We start from the raw sequence: 26,967 nt of genomic DNA, 5'->3' as shown, positions 1-26,967 counted from the left end.
AGGGTGGAAGTGTTGAATTTTTATTTTCCTGCTAAGGCCCGGCTTAGCAGAGGAGTTAGAGGGTGGAGGTGTTGAATTTTTATTTTCATGTTAAGGTATCACCTAGCAGAGGAGTTATAGGGTAGAGGTGGTGAATTTTTATTTTCCTGCTAAGGCATCGCCTAGCGGAGGTACAGAGCTGGAGTGGAGAAAAATTAAATTTTCCTGCTAAGGCCCGACTTAGCAGAGGAGTTATAGGGTGGAGGTGTTAAATTTTTATTTTCCTGCTAACGTATCACATAGCAGAGGAGTTAGAGGGTGGATGTGATGAATTTTTATTTTCCTACTAATGGATCGCGTAGCAGAGGAGTTAGAGGGTGGAGGTGTTGAATTTTTATTTTCCTGCTAAGGTATAGCCCAGTAGAGGAGTCAGAGGGTGAGGATTTGGAAATTAATTTTTTTCCTGCTAAGACATCACCTAGCAGAGGAGTCACATGGTGAAGAGATGAAAGTTTTATTTTCCTGCTAAGGCAACGCCTAATAGGGGATTTAGAAGGTGAGGAGGTTGAAGATTTATTTTTCCTGGTAAGGACTATTTTAGCAGAGGAGTCAAGGGCGAGGGAAATGTAAATTATTTTTCTTCAAGAGTGTAGTAGAATACCTTGAAGATGGGGGCGATAAGGGCATACTGTGTTAGAAATTTTGTTTGATTTGTCGAGAGCGAACGATGTTTTCCGCTGCGAAAATTACGGGGATGCAGGCGAAGGGACAGTGCGATGCGGCGAGGTTAGGCGAGCGTGCAGGCAGGAGCGGGGCGAGCTTGTGTCGATGGGCGAGCGTGGAGCTNACTGTGTTAGAAATTTTGTTTGATTTGTCGAGAGCGAACGATGTTTTCCGCTGCGAAAATTACGGGGATGCAGGCGAAGGGACAGTGCGATGCAGCGAGGTTAGGCGAGCGTGCAGGCAGGAGCGGGGCGAGCTTGTGTCGATGGGCGAGCGTGGAGCTGCGTGGGGCGAGCGAGGAGCAGCGCTGGGGCGAGGCTAGGCCAGGTGGGCGCTGGGCGAGCCGACGTTGGGCGAGCGTTGACCGACGTGAGGCAATAGCTGGTGGTTGGGCGAGCACGAGAGCTGGCATGGGCGAGCTGGTAGGGGCGAGCACGAGAGCTGGTACGAGCGAGCTGGAGCTTCGGGCGAGGTCCTGGGCGAGAGGACGAGGGCAAGGCTGTGAGGAAGGCTAGGCTGCGAGTGAGGGGGAAGGGCGAGCGTGCCAGCTGCGTGGGGCGAACCAAGTGGGGCTGCTTACCTGGCGAGGAGGCTGTGCGAGCACTCGGTGAGGGAGAGGAGACGGGCGAGGAAGGGAGACAGCTGGGCGAGAAGGGGCGAGGCAATGTGGGGCGAGCCCTCGACGGGGGCGAGACAGGCGCAGGGCGAGCCGAGTGTGCGGAGAAGAGGGCGGCGAGGCGTGGCACACGGCGCAGACGAAGGGCGAGGGAGATAGGCTGGGCGTTGGCAAGGCAGACTGGCGATGGGCGGGGTTGGCAGGCGGGGGCAGGCGAGGTGTTGCGCAAGGAGGGCGTGCGGGCGAGAGGCATGGGAGGCGAAGGCAAGGTGGCGAGGGCTTGCGGCTGTTGGTGAGATGGTGTATGGGTGAGGGTGAGAGACAAGGGCTGGGTAGGGAGGTGCATGCTAGTGATGCGTGGGCATGGGCGAGATGGTGTGGAGCTGAGGATGAATGGGAGAAATGAGAATGAAGTGAGAAGAGGACCCTTATTTACAGGGGAGGCCCAGATCAGGTCTAGCTCTTCAGAGGAGGAATTTTATTTAATTTGTTTCTAAACCCTTGGAGACTGACGGACAGAAGGGAGAAAATGCACAACTCACATGTTGCATACCGAGGACAACACAATTAATCGAACTTCGAACCTGCGATTCAGTTCGACTTGGGAGGGGGAGACTGGTGTTACCCCATAGATAGGCCCACTAGGGTTAGGCCCAAACCAGACGTGGGACCCCTTGCCCATCCCCAACCAAGGTGAAAGGCCCATCACGGGCTCAGATACTCTCCTATAAATAACAGGTTTGAGTGTTCAGTTGAGATATTCACTATATTGTTTTCAGCAGCACCCTTAGCTGCTCCCCCCATATATCCTCAGTCTCTGACTTGAGCGTCGGAGGGGCTACGCCAGGACTCCCTCCTGGCCCCCTTCTAACGGTCTTATTTGTTATTTCAGGCTCAGGACAATTTCAAACCTTCGTCTGAATTAGTGACCCTCGCCGGGATCGGACCCTAAATTTCCCGTGAGTATCAGATTTAATTAGGTATTTTAATGTAAAATAAAGATAGAAATAGCATAAACAATATTGAAGTATGATAAAATATTACATTGTCAAAAAATTTTTAACAAGATTTTCGAATATTTGAAGATACTTAATTCACATGTTACAAAGAACTCGATCCACTGTGTGACTTCTTATAATTAAGATACCATCGTACAATATTTCAACAGTCGAATTGAATGATTAATTTAAAGAAAATGAAAATTATGATCCCTTTACTGCTCTTCAATGATATATTGCTAGCAATTTATTATAATTTTATATATATATATTAAAAATTGAAATAAAATTGGGACAAATATAGTTAATTATTGTGTGCAACTGCAATAGTAAATAATCATCGATAAATAAAATATTGATTGATATAAAGGAATAGACAGAGCAGTAGTTGATGGGCTCATTGGACTTAATACGCCCGGGAGTTTCGCGCTACAAAAACAGGGTTTAATTGAACGAGCACGTGTTGATTTGGACCCATTTTCCAGACTTTTTATTTTATTTTTATTTTTATTTTTTAAATAAATTCCTCAAAAATATTGTCAGAATTAAGTATTAGTATAAATTTTAAAGTTTTAATTCGACTAAAATTAATTATACTGGAGTTCAAACTTGATTTAAAAACTCTAAATTTTTGCTCAAATTCGACTCGAAATTTTAAATCATCAAAATTCTGGTTTTTAAATTTCAATTATTCTGATAAAATTGTTAATTAGGCATAGTAGATGTAACATATTTCGATATCATATCAATAGTTTATGAAGTCGGGTCATGGGATATATGTAAAAAATTTTAAAAAAATAAAAATTTGAAAACTTTGGTAAACCTGAAAGTAGAATAAGAGAACTAAATAAATATAAATATTTTAATGTGGTTGATTATTATAATATAAAAATGAAAAATGAAAAAGGAGGAGAAAACAGGAGGTGACATGGGCTATCATATCAAAAGCCTTTTGATCAGTGGTTTAGTTCACTCACAGATTGGACGTTTGCGAAACTTATTGTAAGTAAAGTGGGTGTGAGACTGGCAGCTACCCACGTTCACTTGTCTTTCTTATATTTCTCAACCCTGGACCGGACCGGACTAGACTGGACTGGACCGGACCGGACCTGTCTCCCATTTTCTTTTTTACTTAAAAAATTGAATTAAGATTAAGGTCAAATCATTTCTTCCTACATTATATTTATTTAATCAACATCCAACCGATTTCGATCTTCGTTTTCACCAGGATTGGAGGAGAGGAACTGACTTAATTTGTCAAATTACTAGTTAGCATCTATCTATCAAGTAGTTAAACATATCTACAAGTTGATATTATATATACATACATTAAATAGAGTGAGATTATTTAAACAACATAAATAAAATCGAACTATTAATGATTACCGACTAAACGTTCACCACATATCAAACAACCATTTGAGACATAACATGTACGCATCTTAATAACATTAATTATTGGTCGTTGTGTAATAAATATATTTATATGATATGATAATCCACTACCCAAAATTTTATTTTTCCTTTATTTATTATATTTATGAATTGAAGTAGGTCAAATAAACATTTGAATTTACATGCAAAGAGAAAAGAACAAGTAGTAGCACAGTGGAACATTAAAGCGCGCGAAAACCGCGCGGGGGTTGTTTCCCACAAATCACTTATCTCTCTCCTCTTTTTGTCAGTCTCAATTTTACATTTTAAAATTACGAAACCGACACCATCTCTCCATCCTGCATATGACATGGACCTGTCCTCCACCATATTTTCTAACACAGCCAGATATTTTTATTTTCCTTCAATTCCCTGCATGCATCATTATTATGATTTCATTTCTCCCACCATCCCAAACTTCCAACAATTCGAAGTGCCTTTTTATTTTATCTCACACACACACACACACAGTTTCTTGTTATTTATTGAAATCCGAAACAGTACTTAAATTAGCATTCAGGATTAATTTGAGATTGATTAAGAATATAATAAGTAGGCTAGTGAGACTAGATAGGTCCACCCAATATAATAATACAAAGCCAAGGGGTCTAATCAGTTGTATTTATTTATAATAATAATAATAATAATAATAACAACGATGGTCGTGGTGGCGGTGAGTCTATCAACCGATGTGACCGCAGCGGCGGGACCCGCTTACTTCCAATAATCGTCGACCTTAGCATATATGTATATTGCTGTTACCATATATATATACACACACACACAGATACGCATGCATACAAATGGTTCTGGTTTACATCTCACTTTGGGTGATGGAGAATGCAAATAAGTTTTAATATTTAATGTTTTTCTTTATTATAGCATATCCATTCATTCAACACCAACTTGTAGACAGTAGCCATTGGGATTTCATTCATATACTACACAAAAAATATGCCAATCATATTTACAATTATCAACATATATCATTTCACAAATAAATGAAATCTTCAAAAATAAAGAAAAATAAAAAATCAGATATAGGTAGGGACATACATCTGGTCCTAGAAATTCACTTCAATTTGAACAAGACCACTCCAACGGTTTGGTTAACATTAAGAAATTTCAGCACAATACCTTATGAAATATTTTTGTAAGGTAACCCAATATACATACAATGGTGTTATCCTCAGTCGATATACTGTTGGCTCGACCCAACCGAAAAGAGTAAGGATTTTTTGGTTAACCATACTACTTTACGTACCCAATTCAAAGATCCATGTGAAAGTTACATATATGGTCATAATAAAAAGCTTCTGGTCAAAATTAGGAAGTTAAGATGAACAGCTGGAGAATAAAGGACAGCAATAAATTTCAATTCGACAGACAGCCAAAACTTTTCAGCACTAATACAGGATAAACTCAAAACTCCCGCAACAATGCAAAGGTGGCAACAAGTATAAAGCTACCAGGAAAACACGGTGGAGAATGACGAGGAACATAGAATATCTACACAAAAATGCTCTCAGTTTGTGTGATCAGCACGAGTTTTTTGTCAAATGAAAACATCCTTCTTTTCGAAACATGCACTTGTGTGGTTTAGGCCACACCACAAATAGGAGATTCCGTTTAGAATAGAAATCAACTCAAGTAATCACGTAACCATAAGCAAGCTCAAGTTACCTCGTAAATGTAACCACTCGCATAACATCGATCATCTAAAGCTACAAAACCGACTCCCAGGGATAATAGCAATCTGAAGCAGTGCCGTATATCCAGTAGAAAGTAGGGATTAAAATCATTGAAATAAATACTGAAAAGGAAACTTAGCGGAATACATATACACACACCGTGAAACAGTATTCAACTTAGAATCATATTCCTCTTTTTCACACACAAAATGATGTGTTTATTTTTTTTTACTATTATTGTTATTAAGTACTTACTATACAGTCGGGGTTTGGTTTCAGGCACAAACACATACAAGCGTATCATAAAAAGAATTATTGATCTCATTAATTCTTCACACTTAGCTAATTAATCCAGATTTGATCATTGAAAAATGCATGGTCTTTAACGTTTCCAAATGAATAACGAATGTGGTTACAAAAAGGTATAGGTAGAGACAGTGACATCCACAATGTCACTATCGTTCATCGCAGGTCTCATCAGCACAAATAAACTCGGTCACAACTAAATGCTTCAAAAGCTTGGTTGTAATTATTTCAAGCGAATCACACGGGAATTTCAATTAATCACTTCATGATGAAAGTCACTAGGGCGACAATAATACAAGTCATTTTCATATCATAAATTCCACACACAAACAGATCACACCTTTATACAATGACTTGTTACTAATTTATCAACACAAACAGCGAAGGTTGTGAACATCACAATAGATTCGAATTCAGAAATTTAGTTTGGCAATAGGTATTGAAATATGGGGTTTTAAAAAAGCAGTTTAAATAGTAGTCCATTCATCAAGGGTAATCAGAAGAATGAAACATTTTCATGTAAAAATTGTTCGGAAGTTATTCAGTCACTGCTGTTGGATGAGAGAAATAGCAGTTAGAGCAACCAGATGCACGGTGGGCATCAGACACTTCGACGATAGAACTACTCTAACAGAATATCCAGCTCTTCAGTAGGGAAACAGCGGCCTGCAAGAGAGATCACGACAGGACCTCCAAACCAGTTCAATAAAGACATACTCAAACCAGATCCGGGTCAATATTGATTCAACCCACGTCTCAGTTTCCTCAAATTCATCCTCTTGCACAGGTGTTTTCGAAACTCACGTCTGTTTCCTAAAAGGCAACAGTTAGAACCACTATTAATTAAGCACAAATAATAACTAAGTACAAAAGAACAGGTCGCATACCTGAATATTGTCGCTGCTGGACGAACAAAACAAGAGGAGAAAGACAATTGCTCGGAAATTCAGTGCATGAGTTGTGGAAATCTATAAGCTTAAACTATAGATATTAATAGTATAAGCTTAAACTAGAGATATTAATAGTCACTAATTTTATATTTACAACACAAGAAACTCGCTCCCCTACTATCGTGCATTGACTGTCCGCTTCTTCCATCACCAGAAGTATTGTCAGAACATGGAGACACAACAATATAATAAATTTCCAATTCAATTCATATCTAAAATTGAAGGGATCAAATCAGATCCCTGATCTGCATAAATTCAATTCCTTTCCCTTTATATGAAACTCAAGCCTCAATTTTTCATTCACATATGCAATTTTCCAACACGGGTAACAATAAGAAAAATGAGAAATAAACAGAACTATAGTTCATAGCAATCACAAGTAAATAATGTTGCTGTTATTATGAAAAAGTTTAGGCACCGGCCATATTTGGTTAAGCACACAAGTTGTCTGTTGTGCATTATAATGGGGGCTTTGTATCTAGGCTTTTTTTCACGCAGATTGTTTTTTTTTAAAGAGAATTACACGCCAACATCTACAGCTCACAATACAAAGCACGTGACACAACCCTAAAAGTAACTATATAAAATATTTTGAATATCAAATTTAGATTTTTGAAAACATTAATCAACAGCCATTATTTGGTGCACAACATCTGACATGTTAATAAAACATCCCATTTGAACAACTTGAAGGAACATAATTGTCACAAGATAGATCATATCCACACAGAAATGCTGGAATCCTGCTTGTTTCACATCAAATACATCGACAATATGGTGGAACATTTTAAACCCCAATTAGTCTTCACAAACACAGAAGTAACCAAAAATGCAAGTGAGATGGTGCAACTATGATAACATCTGGTCGTACTCTAATTAGGTACAAATACAATATGTAATGCCCTTGAAAAATAAAAATCAATTGTAAGCAACACAGAGAAGACAACTCAGAGAAATTATTTATGAAATATGGTTTAAATTACCTGCTCCCATGAGATATCTTTGCTTGTCATCTTTTTAGCACAAGAACACACTATCTTCCAGTATGCTGCTATCAAATACAACATCTTCTTTGATTCTCATGACCACTTGCAGTTCAGAGAGGGGATGCAAAAGATACTGTGGATGAAGTTTTCTCATCTTACTTAAAATCCGTATCATAACCATGGCAGCAACGGACCCCAGTAATCACTTAATTTAATGGCAATAACAACAGGATGACAAAGTTCCATAAATTTGATATAAGGTGTAATGTTGTCAAAAACAATTTGAAGCATAATAAATACAACACCATGCTTCAATCATCCAAAGCAAGTATGCACTGAAGTTCTGGCGGTAAGACCAAAGAGGACCGCAAACTGTAAACAAAAGCAAAAGAAGTAAATAAAAGGGCAAGACCAAATACTTTTAATACTGACTAATTATGAGATTCTACAAGGCAGGGTTGAATTCAGATACTTTTAACACACTGTCAGTGTAACAGATTAGATAAACCTCAAAAACACTAAATACATGACAGAGGATTCAGTAAACCGAGTATCAATACACTGGCTAATGAGGATAAAAAAATAAAAATATACATATAAACCATCAAATAATTTTCTAAGTATGGGGTTTATGGAGAATAGAAGAATAACTTAAAAAATGCAGAATTGATGAGCGTCACAACTAAATAAGCATAATTTTTTATTAACAACTCAAACTTTGACTTGGTACAACCACCATATACAAATGACGCACCTTAACCTGGATAAAAAAATATCAGGATAACTAACTTGATTGAAATAACAGAAAATGAGTAAAATTATCGAGAAATCTTTGCAATGGTTATATAAACATCAAGAAAATGGTAAACTGAGGAAAACCAGAATAGCATAATAAATCTATGGATGATGGCATCAGTGAGAAATAAAAGTAGGCAAAATTAAGGAAAACCGTTCATTCTCTATGGACAAATTTGACTTCCAAGCAAAAAAGAAGAGTGATAACAAAAAATCACCTAGTGAAGAATGCAGAAGACATCACATATATTTAAAATCATCAATTAATGATACAATGAAAGGGAGAAATCATAACCATACATCTTCACAAAACAGAATCCTCAACCTTACATAAAAAAGTATTTTCTGTATAAGAGGGATACACTTGATAACTTCTGACAAGCTATTAACTGGTTAAGATTTCAGGAAAGAACATGCAAAGTTCTCGATAGGCTATACATTACAAGCTATTAAATGGTTAAGACCTCGCGAAACATGTAAACAGAGAAAGTAAATGAAAAAAAATGATATATTTCTTATACAGGAAAATATAGTTGACAATCTGCAAACAAATTATTCAAAAGGCTAAAATCTCAGGGAACAAGATTTCTATTGAGAAAGTAGAGAAGTATTTATGCCATAAAAGTACAAGAAACATCATTCATACCTCTTGCCAACCTGCACAGGAAGGAGCAGGGAGCTGGAAGTGGGAATTCTAACAATTAACATCTCAAGTTCACAACGAGGTTTTTGACGAATTTAATCTCTAACAGACGGGATCGGATAGCCGTGCAACATAGAACACAAAGACTTACAGAAAATTGGCCAGAACACACTTCCTTTATCCATTATATCCATTTAATAAGTAACTAGCACAAACAATACTCCATAACTTTTATTTTCATCACAACGAACCAAACACGCATCATGTCTGGGTAATTACATATAAATTGCTAGGTATCAATGAATACCATGAAACCTAATTTAGGCCTTTCCAATCCAGTAAACAAACCATAAAATTCATCAAAACATGAGCCAAACTATATGTTTGAGCTAATATACCAGAAATCATGGTAAATCAGATAACATGCAGACTAGACGCATTCACATAGAGCAATTGCTCTCAACAAATTTCAACTGAATTAATAGCAAACACTAGGAGTACAAAGATTTCCACTAGCCAACACAAGAATTAGACAGCGGCAGCACCCCATGAGACAGCCCCACCATTCCAATACACACACACCAAAAAAGGGAAAAAAACATGAGAGAGGGAGAGGGAGAGGGAGAGGGAGAGGGAGGGAGAGATGAAGGCTTCAACAATGAACAAACATCATTTTAAAAGTAAAACAATAAAGTTCAAAAATTGATTCCAAAGTCTGCCCTAGGCCTACAGATTGATTCACATTTGAGGGGCTTTCTTGATAACTAGTTGGTAACATTACAATGAGTTCTATGGACTACATGATTCATGAGAGAAAATTTCTTAAGTTCTTCCAACTGCAAACACAATAAGGACAAAACCTTATTATCAGCCACGAAATTCTTGAATAGTAGACCGTAACAGATCATCTCCAATAACTGATCTTAACTGTCTCATGAAAACATTTTTCCCCAACTTTCCTTCCTGTCGTGCAAATAGTAAAGAAGTAGGATAATATCAATTAAAATTCAATCACCAACCAAATTTTGTGAAATTAACCCAATTACCACTTACATAACAGTTTTAAGAAATAATTCTTACGTTATACAATCCACACAAAGTTCGCAATTCTTGAAACTTGGGCATAGGCAGATAACTTTTCATCCTATAAAGCAACTTGGCAATTAAGCGAGATGGCGGAACCCAATTCACACTAGGAACACCATTTACCGAACCTGTAAAACAGTTTTACCTTAGTTTGAAACCAAATTTTAAGCAAAGAGAATACATACAATCAAGGAGACTTGTACCTGGCACATTTGAAGTCCTATAGCTGACAACACACTCTGGGACAATATGGGTATTCATATTTCCATACCACACTGTATACCACTTAGGACTAGTCAAGTCATCCACACCAGTATCATACTCTACACTTGAAGGATGAGACTGTCGAGACCCTGCATCAATCTTCTCGCATTTTCCAAGTATCACTTTACACAAAATGATATGTTTCTCGCCGTTCTCGTCCATCTCCGATAACAATGCACTTGACGAAAATCCAAAAAAAGATTTAAAACAAATAACATAAAAGCATTAACAGTTTTTTTCCCTTGTTTTTCAAGGATGATCAACAATTAAACAACAAGCCATATAATAGGCCATCAATACAGAGAAAAATCAAACCATCTGTCTGAAGAAAACTCAAGTCGAGCAATAATTCCTTCAAACCTTATAAAACTTAATCTCAAAGACATAATACCTATTCTGGGGTGAACGCACTGGGGACAAGTGAATCCCCAAGCCATGACCTTCAGATCTTGATGCCATCGCAGGAATCCCAAACCCATGCATCAAAATGCTCTCCACACCTTCCGCAGATGTCCCATACCATGCAAAAACCATGTTACTTGCCCCTCTAGCTTGTTTGGTGATTTCCATCTGCTTCATGAAAACCTGGCGACGAGCCACATCCAGCGGTCCTCTCCTCACACATTGATTAATGACAGTAACTTCTGCACCCGGCTCCAGAGTCTTCAATCCCGTCAAAAACAAATTTTTCACCAATGTATAACCTTCTTCCTCAGCTCTCAAAACTCTCGTCTTGGGCCATCTTGGTGACTGCAATTCTTCCTCACAAACAATTTTCGGCCTTTTGACTTTAACGTTGAACGGACTCTCCTCCGGTTGATCCATTTCTGCATGTTTTTCTCTCTTTCCCTTACTTAATTTTTCCATTTCATTTAAATCCGAACTCTTTAAACTTTCCGAACTACCTAACTTGCTAAGTTTGATCTCAATCTCAATTTTCGGACTATTCTCATAGCCAGCGATAAAATCCTGATCGTTATTATCATAACTGTTGATAAAAATCTTGGGAAAAAAGCACTTACCATCAACATCAATCCAAGAAATAGAGCGCTGATTTCCAGACTCCAACTCAATCTCAAGCATGCGGTAAAAGTCTAGAAAACGATCAAGCCCTTGAATACGAGCCTCGATCGCGGGCTTGCCCTCGGAAAACCCTAGCTTGATTACTTCGACCACTGCCTCCGGGTAGTCAACCCAAGATCCGTGATCGTAAAACATGACCCGTTTCGGTTCGGAGGACCGCTTGAAGTTGGAATAATTCTGGATCAGTGGGTCGCGAGTCTTTGAGCATGGAGAAACAGCGACTCTGAGACATTTGTCAATTCTTTCGACACCTTTCTTCGCCATCATTGTTGAATTGGGGGAGGAATCCATGGCTGAGTAATGGTACTGATTGAGAAGCTCTGGGCGCAATCAGCTGCTAGAACTTCTGAGAGAGGGTCCATTTTGCTTACCCAAGTTTTATAGTGGGAACTGTAGACAACGGGTTTAGGAGACGGAATGACTGAATTGGCCCGAAACATAAGCCAGGCGGAGGGGCAACATGCGAGGGTAAAATGGGGTTCTCATAGTTCATTTAGGTCAATTTAATTTAATGGGCTAATTCGGATTGCTTCAGCCCAAAGAAACGAAGGATGATTGATTTTCACTCTTTTGACATTTCCAACGAAATTCTACATAAAAATTTATTTAAACTTGGCTGTCTTAAAATTCTTTATTCCTTTTCATTCTTATAGAACACCCTGACATTGCAAAACGTAGTTATAATCCTCAAAATACAAAAATGACTAGCATTTCAACAAAATTGGGGAGTTATGTACAAAACAATTGTGCAAGATAGATAGATATTCATGAGGTTATCTATCCTGGCAGAACCTTTTCATATGGAACCATTCATGTCAATGTCAAACATGTACTGGATGAGCCCGTGCTGATTCTCTAGCCTTTGTTCGAAAAGGATATAGCACATTGAAGCATCGTAATTCGTATGACGAGTGAATAATATAATGATAATTTGTAAAGATCCTGTTAGTTACTCCACCTTCAGCACTACCTTCATAAACTCGTAAACAAAGTAGCTTATTGACGCCGAAGGTAATACCTGAACAACAACAAACAAAGAATGAGACAGGCATGATGGATTGATTATCTATAGTTCCATTCATTTTTAGAAAGTCGAGATAACAATCAGTACAGATGATTCTGAAAGACAATAAATATACCTGCAACAAGCTAGGAAAAAGACCAGCATAAAGAGCAGGAACACCTCCTCTCTCTATTACTTTGAGAAAAGTGTCCAACGTGCTTAATCTTGATGCACGCCCTTGCAATTGGAGCTGCCGTCTTACAACCTCAAAAGGGTAGGTGACAGCTTCAGTACAAGCACCAGCAATGGCACCATGCAACAAAGTCCTGATCGGTCCCAACTCCAGCTGGTCCAAGGCATTCAAGTCCTCAGCACGCTGCTTCATATTCTCTGTTCTTTTTCTTCCTTCAGGTGAATGCAAGTAAGCTGATTTTAATATGTCATATACACCATAAAAAACAGCACCTGATGGCGCCATGCTCAAAATGGATGGCACCAATCCCTTGTATAGAGAAAAGAACCCTTCACTTTGGATTACATGCTGAAAAGCACCTATTACACCACCCAATGCTTCCCCACCAGGGGCCACCAACTTAGTCCGAATCTGAAACATGCACACGCTATCATCAAGAACATGAACCCAACCAAGGAAATTAAAGTAAACCACATCACACATGGTGAGTTGGGCAAGAATTTTCAGCCTTCAATCACTCGACATATTTGCAAAAGAAAAGCAAGTTCACCCTCTTTAATGGCACGTAATTGATGGAAATTTCCCAGGCATCTTTGATTAAAAGTTTATCTAAAGCTAACCATTCTGTATGTAAACAAAACAAAATTGGAAATTCATATCTAACCTCTCTCTCCTTCCACTAAAATATAAAATCATTTTACTTCCCATTTTCAGCGTACCGGTTTCTTTCCCTATTACCAAACATATACAAAGTCAAAACTAATGAAGATGAAGCCACAATTGGACCTCCATAACCTGAACTTTACTTCTAAAGTTAAACTACAGTTGGTGAATAAAGTAAGCATGTGTTCGAAATAAGTTTAATTTGATATCTCCAAAGTACATCAAAACAAAGATATCAATTTAAACTTATCGTACTAACCTCCAAAACCCACAATTTAACCTCTAGAAACAATATTCCTTCATCAACAAATAAACACAATCACTCGACTTTTCAAAGGATAGATGTACTGATTCAGTAAAAGAAAAAGTAAATAAACGAAGCAAGTAATGAATTGCCACTCACAGTATCCAGTGGCAAGCAGAGTATCGTAGCCGTGATACCAGCTGCAGCACCAGCAAGAAACCTCTCGGAATTTGTGGTCTCTTCATTCCCAGACAACTTGAGAAGCCGCTTTCTATAGGTATCATAAGCACAAAAATTGATAGCCTTGAAAGGAGCAGTACGCAGAATATTAACCAAGTTCCCTTTCCAAAATCCCCGCCATCCTTGAGTCGTAGCTATTGATTTGATGAGGTCATGTAACTTCTTTTTTTCACCCCGAACTATATATTCTAGCTTTAATCTCTCGAGGGGAGCAAGAAACGTTCTGAATCAGAAACAGTAACGAGGATAAATTCACGAAGGTCTCCAGATTCAAAATTTTGGAATTGATGTTACTAAAATTGGAAGGAAAGTAACAAGGTATAGATGAGGCACCTGGAAACCATAGCAGCAACAGCCCCCGCCCACAAATGCTTGGTGGTGTTCACGGCGCCGCGACCACGTAACCTAAGTTGTGCGTTTTCTCCAGAATCCGTGGCGAATGGGGAACTCTCAGATACAATACTAATCACTCCATCTTTTCTATTCACCGACAGGCTCAGACACAAGAACTCATCACACTTTCTTGTCTGCCACTTTCCACGAACTAAAGAAGGAATGTTCCCAGAAAATCTACTGTAAATCGAAAAAGGAATTGTATTATCATTGATGAACAATCCACCGGAATAGAATATCAAATCATCGTGGTTATGGGATGAATTTTTAGTGTCAATCTGTGGCATTTCTGGTACGATACAATAGCAGTGAGGAGGAGCACAAGGAACGTGGAGATGCTGGTGGATAATGTAGAACTGGGACAAATGTAGATGGGCTTCAGGTCTGCCAAGTAGAAAGCCCACCAACCAGTTTGTGTATGAAATCAATTTTGAACTTGAACAAATTATACTGGTTCATAAGTTGACCAATGGCCATCGAAACGTAGTTTAAAATCACTGAATAGAACCAGAGAGCTGATAATTAAGTTAATTTTTATTTTATTTTTAGTTCAAGTGATGATTATTTTGTAGTGCATTTGGTTATCCCTAGAGATTACCGTGATAACAATAAAAAAAAATTTTAAAAAATATGTCCCTGCTCTTTATTGATGAGACAGATCAATATTTTTCATATTTACAATAAAAAGTAATATTTTTTTCGTGGGAGACTCAAATATCACAAGAGTTTTTATGCAAAACTTAATAGCTGAAAAACCATGCGATTGTGCTGATTGGGCTCATGGTTTTGTCAGCCTCATTAATTCTGTAGTTTAAACGCACAGCTCTTGGTTTCTGGGGCACTTGATTAACAATATCAACCAGCTGACAACAGTACGTACATACATATGCGCAGGCATATCATATTTAAATGGTTAAAAACTCGAAAACAAAGATAAATTGTGTCGCACAAATTGCAATATGTTAAAGGACTTTGAGATATCTAAACAGCTAAAGCTTCAAGGACCGCCATGGTTCGAGTCACCAATCCAGCTTAAAAAAGTTTTGATATATGATGACATGAAGTCCAGAATGCTGCAGAGGCCGCCTTTAAAAGAGCTGGATTTTGATAAATCCTGTTCCATATATAGCACATAAGCTCAGTACAAGTAACAAAGCCGCACTACTAAAACGGGGTAGAGAGCTCCAAAACTAAACAGAAATAACAAAAATTCTAAGAACTTATGCAGAAGAAGTTCATCTTCTATAAGTTGTCATGTCACAAACAAGCAGCAAAAACTCTTGGAAATCATCCCATTGAAGAGCTTGTTACTTGCTTTTGATAGTAATTCAAGAAGAAATAAAACAGAATCTTGTTAAAAAACTGCTTCGACTCGGACATTTCTCAGATGAAAAGTTTATACAAACGACCTTGTTCCAAGATGGATATCACAAGCAAAACTCACAATCTTCAGTTCTCTTGCTTGCTATAGCCGCGGTGGATATTCAAGCAACATAAACAAGGTAAATTTCTTGTTTTCGGTCATAACTTTGTCACCAAATAACCTTTGACTAAATGACGTGTGATCACCTCAAATAGTGCCCTAAAACCTCAACATGCACCAGCAGATCATTGATTCACCTTCATCATTGTGTCAGCACAACAAACTCACTATACTGTGCTTATTTGTTTAATTAATTATAGCTTTGAAACGTGTGATTCCAAACCTTCAATTGAAAATATGATAGTCCTGTATAAATCATTCAAATTGAACTTTTATTTAACCCAAGTTCCAAATGTCACAAGAAAAGGTAGTATATTCTCTCACAGAAAGAGAAATTTAAGATGGAAGCCTGGGCAGTAAATGATACCCCTCATGAGATTACATGATCCATTTGAATACCTACCCCCAGGAGACACAAACTTTGACTTTTGTCCAATATAAATAATACTTCAGTATAGAGCTTAGACTGCAGCCCATGAAAATGATTCCCCCATTAAACTCCAAAGACGTGCAAGTTTTAGCAATCATCGGTAACTTTGCAGGATTCCCAGGCAGCATAGTTCAGTGCCTCCACACTTAACCCAGCAAAAAGGTTCTTGTTAGAAATTGAAAAGAAAAGGGTCTTTGTGCAAGTTCCCCTCGCCACGAAGTCTCCCACTAATTTCATTGACTATAATACCACCAAGAAGTGTCGTCAAGATTACATGTCTCTCAAAGACACCTCAAAAGTTACTGAACATGCATACAATCTGTATACATTGATTAAAAAATTAATTGCATTGAACTGAGGAATCAGACGGCTAAAATTTAACGTCCAGCTCAAATCAAATTTATATTACCTGACTCAATATGGGTATGGCTGGTCCGGAAAGATTGGCTGTTAGAGATACACGACATTCAGTACAGAGGCCCACGTCAAAACAAACTGGTAAAAATTGTAGTGTCTTGCATATCCAGAATACATTCCAGAAACAACCCCATGAGCTTCTAGGAAACCAGTGATTATAAAACGTGATTTTGGGAGAGCGAGCATCTCATCAGTAACGATGCCAGCTTGGTACCTCGAGTATAGCACAGCAAATATATAGCCACATGCCTGTGGATAATACATAACCATAATCTTTTGAATTCCATTAAATTTTCTATTACTAACTTCTGTGTTCGTGATAAATTGGAGGTAAATAATAGGCAAAAATCCTAGCATTTTTCCTTATTTTTTGCATATTTAGGTGAGCATCTGATCAGTAACAATGCCAGATTGGTACCTCATGTAAAGCCCAGTGACATACATAGCCATGTACCAGTGTATAATAAATAACCACCATCTTTTGATTTCCATTAAATTTTTAACGATTAGTGGTTAATCATAGTTCGCATGAATAATCAGACGATAGCATGTCCCGATCACGAAGCAGAAAATCCTAGCATGACATATGTTTGCAGTATTCGATGCATATCTCGTGAATTTGCTGTAAAAAGGTAGAATTATAATTCATAGTTACAAACTAGACAAAGCGAACTCAATCCAAAAGCCAGAAAGGAAGCAAAAATGCATACTGTCAGCTTAGGAATGATCTTACATGTATATGCCAAAAAATTTCACTTCTAAAGGTGACTTCAATTTCTTCCCAATTCATTCCCTCACAGCTATGCAACATACTTGGGTTAGGTTTCACTTGAAGTTTTTCCGTAAATATTGAGATTTCTAGCGATCAAGAGATATAAAGCAAATGGCTGCTATTATCTTGTCTGAAAGTTTCATGCTCGTTTAAGCAGACTGCTTAATTAAGTAGGAAGTTTGAACACTTTTTGAACATTCAAAATTTGGGTTGACTAGAGCGCAGGTCAGTAAGCTATAAATTAAATAGCATGCAGGGCAACTCTGACTGAATCGTAGATAACTCGAGATCAGGTCAGTCAACAATAACTAAAAAAAATGGAGAGCAAATTAATTAAACTTGAAAATGTGTTGTTTTCACCAGGCGCCAATTATCATACTTCAAAACCCATTTTATAATTAGAAACTAAATATTCAATTCAACATTAAAAATGTATAAGTAGAAAGGGCAGAGAAAATCGATACCCGAAAGTAGTGAGCTGAGCTAGAAAGAAAGGAACTCCTTCATGGGCGAGCTTGTATAGTAGCTAGTACTACAGTAACCGTGGAGCACGCCACAAGGACGAGCCTCCTATTTCCATTACAACCTGAGGAGGAGGGAGATGCAGAACTCGCGGAAATCGGGTGCAAATGCACAAGTGCATGAGTAGTCTTTCTATCGTAAATCTGGAGGTGCTTGGGAGAGGAGACGGAGATCTTGAAAGTAAGAGCACCGGGAGTTGAATAGGCGGGTGCGACGGTGGTTACAGAATGAATGCGAAGACGAACGGAATGGTGAAATTGTGATTGATATAGTAGCTAAAGCTCGAAGACGATCCATGAATTGGAAAACGAATATACAATACAGTGATCAATTCTTTAAATTTATTTATTTTTTTAATAATAATTTTACTTCAATTGTATTTTGTTGGCACAAAATCATCACAACCAACGCTGTGCACATTCTTCATGAGCCCTCGACGAAATTATTTTTTTAAGAATTAATTTAAAAAAGGTTTAGAATTGGAAAAAATACATATAACTGATGTTTTGTAGCATTGGCAGATAAAGCTAATGCTCATTCATAGCCTCGACCCTAAATCCCATAACTCGGATCCAACCAAATGCCAACGAATAAAAAGAGCATGAAATCAATTTTCTTATACCACATTTACGTAAGTAAACACCAATTAATCCATGCACATTAGATACCAAGGGTCGTAGAATGGCACTATCAGACTCTTATACAAACATGGATAAAATCATAAATAGAATCAGCAGTCTCAGATATCAAACTCGGCAGTTGAGGGTATCAGTGAACTTGATTGTGATCTGGTTTCCTTCGGAAAAAGAGTGAACCTAACAAAACTGCAATTCCCGTAATAGCAATAGTAAACAGGAAGCGTTTGGTTGAAAACCCCCGCTGCTGCCTTCTTGGAGCACCACGACCTCTTTCAGGTTGCCTCGTGTTCCTTCAAAGACATGTGATGACAAGATAAGTAGATAGTAAATTACATAGAAAAAATGCAACGAATATGACAGCCAGGTGCTGGAGCAGGGTGAAGGAGTAATTACAAGAAATGCCATGTTCTCATCCCTCGCACGACTCGTTTTGGAATTTAAATTTGAAGGAATTTCTACAAAATTTAAAAGTATTGTTGTTTTTAGGAAAAGATCTAATACATCAAGTGCACGAAGAAAATGAGAATATCCTACGAAAAATTTGTCCCACCCTCCTTTATTTCAATATATTCCATCTCCTCAGTAACAATACAACGCCTTTTAATTGTAATGGAAAGTTCCTTTTTAATCATGTTCATAGGAAGATTTCATCCACCAAGCCAACCAAAGAAGATGGGTCGGTATTTTCCCTTGTGAAACTCAAGATTCTAACAAAACTTAAGGTAGAAGGTGATGGCATAAGTTAATCGGTGATTTATTTACCTGGAAGATTCTGCAGCGTTATCAACAATGCCGCTGCATCTGCTTTCATGGCCATACCTTTCACGAAGTCTAATATATTTGTGACACAAATGACATAGTTCTGTCCGGTTCCCACATACTTCCTGGATCAAACAAGAAAAGCACATTATATCACACAAGATTGACAATTTCCAGTATCATCAAAAGCAACTAACTACCTGATGCTCCAATAAATCAATTGCAGGCAGAGGAAACTCGCAGTATTCACATGTCGCGATCCTTTTCGGGCAATTTTCTCCTCTGTGAACATCTAAAATGTCACGATCCATTGTTTCACTGCACAGAGAACAAGCCACCTGCCAATTTATCAAGGTCAGCAGCATACATAGCTGTCAACTGACAAGAATGAATTCACGATTATCTGACCATTGATCCATCCACAAAAGGAGAGTTATAAAATGATTTGAGAACCAAAATAAATCAAGGAAATGATTAAATAGATGTTGCAAATGATGTTAGTGTCAGAAAATGTAGAAGACTTTATCTCCATCACAATGAAAAGTGCAGAAGATTGTGATCCGAATCCCAAAAAAAAAAAAAAGACAAAGACAAAACCTTTTAAAATTATAGACCATTGCTATATTTATGCGTAAAAGTTTCAAGCTTGTCATAGTAAGGGAATCTTTTAAGGTCTATGCATACTTATGTAATCAAAATAATTACGCTAATTTATCCTAATCAAAACAATGCAAAAAAGGAAATGTGAGCTCAGAAGCAACTGATAGATGATAAATGGGTCTAACAAAAATAAGTTCCCCCTTAATAGGGACTCGTTCACACGAAAAACTTATTAATCAAACCTCAGAAAAAATACCGAGAAGACTAAAAACAAAACATTCTTTAGCAGTCGTTACTTCTTGTACAAAATCAAGTCATGTCATTTCAGTAGGTAGAACAATTTGCATACCAGAGCATGATTGCCGAGAAAATCTTCCTTAAAGAAGAACAATGAAATGATTGTCTAGCTAAAATGGTTCAGGACTTCATAGGGTGTAATAAAAAAACACATCTACACCAGGTGGCCCTATAGTCATACAACATGAATGCTTCAAATGAACCCATTTATTCCGGGGCTGATGATGCGAACAGCCNCCCCCCCCCCCCCCCCCCCCCCCCCCCACCCCCCTCAAATACTTCAAAAATGTATTTTTTACTCTGGTACAGCCAACTATCCCATGGTTAATGAGATGGTGACCCATATTAGCCCGAGTAAGGAATTTTGTAAAGGAGTCCATGAGATTTAGTTATTCACAAGTTAGCATCGGGAGATACCTTATACTCTAGATGTTAGTTTTAGCTGAGCAAAGTTTCATAGAATTTCAAACTGAAAGTGACATCAAATATAAAGTAACATGCAAATGAGATAATCGCTAGTGAAAACATACAACTATGATTTACACGCTAGAACAACATATCAATGATATAGTCAAGATTCATGCACAAATAAGATAAGCTTTATATAAAGTCAATGCTAAAACAAGGACATGTGAGCTTCATGGTAGCTACCTACGACTTGTTCCACTCTCCCGCGCAACTGGTAGCTACATCTCCCAGCCAATCGAATGGTCTCACAGCTTGCTTAGGAATGGACAGATAACAAATGGTTCTACCAAAACCTATCCAGTTAGGGACTCATTCACATTAAAATCTATCATCCAAAACTTTTCCGGCTAGGGACTCAGTCACACCAAAATCTACCAGAGTACCATCCAACCACGGAACCAACAGTAGCAATCAAGACAGATTAGCAGCCACAGATGGTTCTTGTACATAATCCAGTTAATAATGTTTTCAAATGGTAAAATTGTATTGCATACCGGGGCGTGAGTGCTGAGAAAATGTTCTTCTGACAATTTTTTTGGAATCATATCACCACATACTTTACATTTTTCTAGATTTCTCGAGCAGTGTGCAAAATGTAAATTGATATTAGAGGAAGGGATTGCCCTGTCACTGTAAAAAAACAAAAATAAAAAAAAACAAATCAGAAAACACTTCCAAAGTTGAGACGTAAAAAATAATCAAAGCATATCAGCTCAAACAATTATAATAATACACCGAAAAGATGAAGGCGCCAGTTCAACATCAAATTAGACATTTATAGACATTCATTGTTTAAAAAATGTAAAAACAGGTTTTTGAAAATGAAATTGAATGGTCAAACTACACTTTGAACAACGAATACACGCAACTCATCAATGAGGTTACATAAAGAAAGTAAAGGGGCGAAATTGGCCCAACTCAGCTCATTTATTTCTTACCTTTTCAATAAACATAGACCAAAAAATGAGTATCGGCAATCAGGGTCTGTGCTTCTAGACCCATAGATTTTCACAGTAAAATTGTTGATACAAAATAAATCACTAGAGTAACACAAGCGTTGAGAACATTCACAGTTGACGACAATCATCACGCAAATCTTGGCACAAATAATCTGCAGCTATGTTCAGTTGCGGGATCATAGTACATAGGCTTCATGAAGCCAACATAAAGATTATTATAAAATAAAGTAGGTATTGGATAGGGAGCGAGTTGATGGAAGAAGAAAATGATTGATCACATCCAAAAACTAAATTAATTCTTCATAATGAGGCGATATCCAAGAATTACGAAAGCAAAAGCAAATATAAAAAGAATCAGAAAGAACTTACCAGTGGGTGCAGACCGTTGTGGCGTGATCATCAGAAGTCACGGCCATTTCTTTCGTCCAGACGATCCGTGCCCTTGGAAGAAAAATCCCCAAAATTTAGACGAAACAGAGTTAGGGTACAAATGAACCAAATTCCACTTATTTATCTTAGAAAATAATAATAAAAATTAAATTAAAGACTTTTTAAATAGTTTTAGGTGAGGATAAAATTATTTACATATATAAATTGGCTTGATATACCAAATATTAAGGTACTTGTTGTTCTACCTGATTATTAATATAATGTTCTGTTCCGAATGTACGTTGTTAGAGCAAGATCAAAAGGCTCGATATCCAAAAGCCACGCAACTGGTAAAATTAAAGTACATCGGAATGGACCAAATCCTTTTGACCTAGCTAGAAACGGAGAGATGGATAATTAACGTTGTGAATAATATTATTTCTAATCGTCTATCGGTACAATATGTAAGATGGTAGTACTGCGAATGAATAGTTAGTTTAGAATTATTGATCCTACAAAACAAAAAAAAAATAAAAATTGTTCTACTATATTATATTATATTTAAGTGTGAAATATATTTTTGCTCCACATGCAAGCTAAGTCCCCTAGATTGCATTTGTTACATTTCATATTTATATGAAGATCAAAAGTATATACGTACATTCTAAAATATATATAGTTTCATACAAGACAATAATACCGTACGTGCAATAGCAGCTAGTGTAAGGCCCGAGATGTTATCAATTTTATGAGACCCCGAAAAAAAAATATTATTGATGACATTTTTGTAATTAAGTAGAAAAATACTTAATTTAAATTTGATGGCAATTTCGTAATTATTGGGGGCCGAATTGTAAATAGTGAAAAGTTGAGGGACTAAAGTGCAAATATGAAAAATTGAGTGGACACATGTCTTCACCTTGCAACTTAAATGTTAATCTTCATTTCCAATTTCACATTCCCGAGAAAAAATCGAGAAGCTCCATGAATTAATCCTCAACGTTTCCTTACACCATAGAAATTTTATTGTATGACATCTGGTTATCAGAATTTGAATCCGAACACAGTTCTGTAATCCTTTCGACGCGAGCTACAGCAGGACGTAAGTTTTATTGAGTTCTGTTATCATTTGAAATTATGATATTGGAGAAATTATTATTTGATCATTATTATGTGTTCTGGGAATACTACACATCGTAGAATCGAAGTCAGATCGAAGAACAGATTGATTATGGAATTGTTATGAATTTCTGATTATATGGACTTGAAACCAGACAGATTTAAATTATTGATTGATTACAGATTGTATCGGATATGGGTTATGATTTGTAATTGATATTTGTTGATATGGTATTTACGGGGATATTGAGATTGTGCCGTTATGCCGATGATTTGAATTAAATTCAGATTAATCAGATTCAGTATTGAATTGAGAATGGAAGGTTGGTATTATTATTCTCGATATGTCCTTTCAGATTTACAGAGACAATCTTGAGTTCAGAACTTCCGTTTCTTCAGACCGAGACTACAAACGAAAGGTATAAGTCAATGTGGTATTGGGAGATCGACACAAGTAGGATATACTTGTGTTTCCCTAAATCACATACTATTTGTTATTATTTGCATTGATTTGATTTGATATGCTTGTTCTATTGATGTATAGAGAGCATGTGTTAGACGAATATTAGACGAGTGATCTTGTGACAGAAGTACCTGATAGTGGCGGGATCGCCACGGGCACATTGCACGATGTCACAAGATAGTGTATTGGCGATAGTGCCACAGTCTGTGACGGATAGGTCAAGACACTGGATGTTTGGTTATATCGACGTGGATAGAATCGGAGTTTCTTCTATTACTGTTGGTCGATATAGGAATACCAACGTCTGAAAACCGGGATCCCTAGACTAGGATTGAGTCTAGTCTGAGTCGTGGAGTCACGAGTATGATTGATAGTTTGATATTAATTATGTTTCAGATTTTGATATATATCTGATATCTCCTTCATGCTTTATATTAATTATATGATTGCATGTTTCGTTGATTTATACTGGGATTTATTCTCACCGGAGTTATCCGGCTGTTGTCGTGTTTGTATGTGTGCATGACAACAGATGGGACAGGTTCAGGGTCGAGGAGATGAAGAGAGAGATCGTGATTAGAGTGGAGACTACGGACTTGATCTGAGATAGGGTTGAACACTTGATATTTAGTAGTTGAACCTTAGTTTGTAAATGATTGTATATAGTACAAGACTTGTACTTTACTTTTATATTGATATGTATAGTTGAGTGATTCCATTACGTTCCGCATTTGATATTATATTTTAAAAAAAATTTAGACCCTGTTTATTATAATTGATTAATTAGTCCCAATGACGATTAAGAACATGATTAGCGTCCGATCCCAAAGTTAGAATGATATGAAGAGATATATGTGATACAAAGGCGTTGTTTGGGAATTGTGAAGGCGTAAAAAATGTGAAAATCAATTGAGGTGCATGGGAATTTAATAGTGAAAGACAAAACATGCTTAGCTTTTACAAGTGTTGGATTCGATGTTAAAAGTGGAAAAAGCGTGGGTCTACTTTTTACACGCCTTTTGATGAATGAAGAGAGAGCTCTTCATGAAATTCAGGCTCGATCGATCACTACAATATCTGCTTTTCCTTTTAACTACTTATTATTATGAATCCAACGAAAGAGCACTGGCTTTTGTTGAATCATATATACAAATGCACGCCAACCGAAGCAAAATGGCACAAGAAAGTACATGCATTGTACTACTGCATGCTGTTCCCTTCCCTCACCAATGGGCAACCCAAACTACTCCTCATCAACAAAACCTGCATATATATAGCGGTTTTTATTTCATTCTGTGGGATGACGGCCAATTTCAATAATAATATTAATATGAGAAATATACGCATGCATGCTCTCATTGTTTGTCTTTAGTATTGAATAAATCGAGCGAACATATATAATAGCTAAGGCATGCAAATCTTGTGTAACAAGCTCGAGATGATTGAACTACTGAAAATTGTCAAGCGTTCACATATTCTACCTACTCAAACGTCCCGAGTGATCATACTCTCATTTTACCCACTCATGCGTTATGTACGTTTAATTTTCATAAATATGCACATATTAAGTAACAGATGATGAGAATATTATATATATATATATATATATATATATATAATATTGTAACTCTTTTTTTACTAAAAAAATTTAAAATTTGAATGGACGTAATTAATTTAAAACAATTGTGCCCATTGACTGGGACGACACTGATGGAGAAGAAATACTGCTTGCACTTTTTCTTAAAAGGTAAATTACAATTGAATGTCATTACAAACAAGAAGGGAATCCATAGAATTTCCAAATTAAAGGCTTAGAACAAGAGAAAGCAAAACGAGCAAGCCTATGATCATATACTTGCACTTGAACATATATATATATATGTACTTCCATTTTTGTGTTGTCTTCTAAACTAATTATAATAGACAGAAATTTGTAATTTCATTGTCAGAAAATTGAAGAACCCAATACCACACTATCATAAAAATTGAACTTTACAAGTTTAAATATTTATAAAGAAATTTATTATCATGCCCAATGATATATTTTGGAGCGAGAATATGTAAAGAAATAATTTTAATTGATATATACATACATTTCTCTAGAAAACTTTAAAATGAAAAAAAAAATGTTATAATATGGAGTATTACAATAGTGAAAACATGCATGTTCGATGGAAGAGCTCTTAATTGCTTGTTAAAGATATGGAATATATATTATTATGCGAATGTTGAGTCTCCTCCCGAATATTACTTCTTCTTCAAATGCTCGTTGCAACTTTCAAGATTACTCCAATTTCCCCATTGTTGACATCCAAACCCTCGATCAACTTCCCACGAGCTAGCTAGCTGCAGGGAGATCAATTCACAGTGTTCGCCCAACACCGACCTTCACGATTTCTAACCACTGATTATGACGGTGACAGTAAATCCATCGTAATTCCGAATATTTTGTTCCCAAGATCAGTACGTATATATGTGTTATCTTAAATTATTGATTATTTAGCACTGCAGATGGACAGATAAGCATATCGGAACAAGAATTATAAATCCAACCAACCAACCAACCAACCCTACGTGGTTAGAAATCCCGAGTCCACAAGAATCTTATTTTATATTATTATTGCCGCCCCAACCCTTTTATTTATGATTATCGTACGTCCATGTGATTAATGTCAACTAGACATTCATGACTAATTTAATTTGGTTAAAATATTCATGTTTTGGGTTTATACAAACTAACTAATTAGTCATCGTTCGTAACAAGGCCACATGATGTATGTATATAATGCCATGCATGTTGTAAATCAGTCAATTCATTAATTTATGTTGTGCCACATCCGAAATTGGTTTGATATTATGAAAATTTAAAGCGATTTATAAAAAGATTCATATATATTATAATTTGAATTAATTATTTTTGTAAAATAAAAATGGATACAAATTAGTTGCAATAGGAGTTTATCACGAGTCAGGGCTGGTTTGTGTGTGTGTGTGTGTGTTAATGTTATTTAACATCCAATGCGAAGTTATAATTTTTGTCCATTCACTCTTCATAATTAAGTTCGAATATTTTTTGAATATGTAAATGATTTAATAAGAAAAACGTATAAACAATTAATTGTCCACAAAATCATAATATATATTATGAAAATATAATTTTGTATATAAATAAAATAACTGACGGAATATCAAATTATTGGATGGATGATGGATCAGGTATATGGAATGTGATTCGGCATTAGTGGGTTTATATTATATATTTATATAATAATAGCGAGCTAGATAGATGATGATATTTATTTAATTAACATTGAAGATGATCGGTAATTGGTCTGATCACATTTCCATATGCACTTTTCACTGAAGCTGAGAACCGATGAT

General features: G+C 36.8%; 3 protein-coding genes and 1 long non-coding RNA gene across 8 annotated transcripts; all 4 read right to left on the bottom strand.

The window, feature by feature from the left end:
- Positions 1–6,240: 6,240 nt before the first annotated feature.
- On the bottom strand, positions 6,241–12,022 carry LOC140989761 (probable inactive poly [ADP-ribose] polymerase SRO3). 5 transcript variants are annotated; one of them, XR_012177563.1, is made up of 6 exons: positions 10,863–12,022; positions 10,411–10,649; positions 10,202–10,335; positions 9,982–10,084; positions 6,635–8,055; positions 6,241–6,560 (listed from the first exon to the last, which is right to left on the bottom strand). XR_012177563.1 is itself a non-coding variant. In XM_073459147.1 (5 exons), exons 1-4 carry the CDS (start codon positions 11,843–11,845, stop codon positions 9,989–9,991), a joined length of 1,452 nt encoding a protein of 483 aa, XP_073315248.1. In that variant the 5' UTR covers positions 11,846–12,022; the 3' UTR covers positions 6,241–8,055; positions 9,982–9,988. The 5 variants fall into 5 exon arrangements, 2 of the variants coding, with proteins under 2 accessions (XP_073315248.1, XP_073315249.1); XR_012177562.1 differs by having other exon boundaries at positions 6,241–6,828; positions 7,137–8,055; XR_012177564.1 differs by having other exon boundaries at positions 7,681–8,055.
- Positions 12,023–12,173: 151 nt separating this feature from the next.
- LOC140989763 (probable mitochondrial adenine nucleotide transporter BTL3) lies at positions 12,174–14,690 on the bottom strand. The gene is made up of 4 exons (XM_073459149.1): positions 14,231–14,690; positions 13,817–14,120; positions 12,694–13,161; positions 12,174–12,572 (listed from the first exon to the last, which is right to left on the bottom strand). Exons 1-4 carry the CDS (start codon positions 14,575–14,577, stop codon positions 12,504–12,506), a joined length of 1,188 nt encoding a protein of 395 aa, XP_073315250.1. The 5' UTR covers positions 14,578–14,690; the 3' UTR covers positions 12,174–12,503.
- Positions 14,691–15,131: 441 nt separating this feature from the next.
- LOC140989231 (uncharacterized) lies at positions 15,132–18,261 on the bottom strand. Its single transcript, XR_012177457.1, has 3 exons — positions 17,857–18,261; positions 16,613–16,869; positions 15,132–15,404 (listed from the first exon to the last, which is right to left on the bottom strand). It is a non-coding gene; the product is annotated as an uncharacterized lncRNA (long non-coding RNA).
- Positions 18,262–18,505: 244 nt separating this feature from the next.
- On the bottom strand, positions 18,506–22,165 carry LOC140989204 (uncharacterized). The gene is made up of 5 exons (XM_073458341.1): positions 22,005–22,165; positions 21,171–21,306; positions 19,512–19,649; positions 19,315–19,436; positions 18,506–18,842 (listed from the first exon to the last, which is right to left on the bottom strand). The coding sequence occupies exons 1-5, from the start codon at positions 22,049–22,051 to the stop codon at positions 18,683–18,685; spliced, it is 603 nt and encodes a 200-aa protein (XP_073314442.1). The 5' UTR covers positions 22,052–22,165; the 3' UTR covers positions 18,506–18,682.
- Between the last annotated feature and the right edge of the window lie 4,802 nt (positions 22,166–26,967).

This window comes from Primulina huaijiensis, chromosome 12 (assembly GCF_012295235.1).
Source record: "Primulina huaijiensis isolate GDHJ02 chromosome 12, ASM1229523v2, whole genome shotgun sequence".
NCBI lineage: Eukaryota > Viridiplantae > Streptophyta > Magnoliopsida > Lamiales > Gesneriaceae > Primulina > Primulina huaijiensis.
Note: the sequence above shows the minus strand (reverse complement) of the source record. Positions and strands in the feature narration are given on the sequence as shown.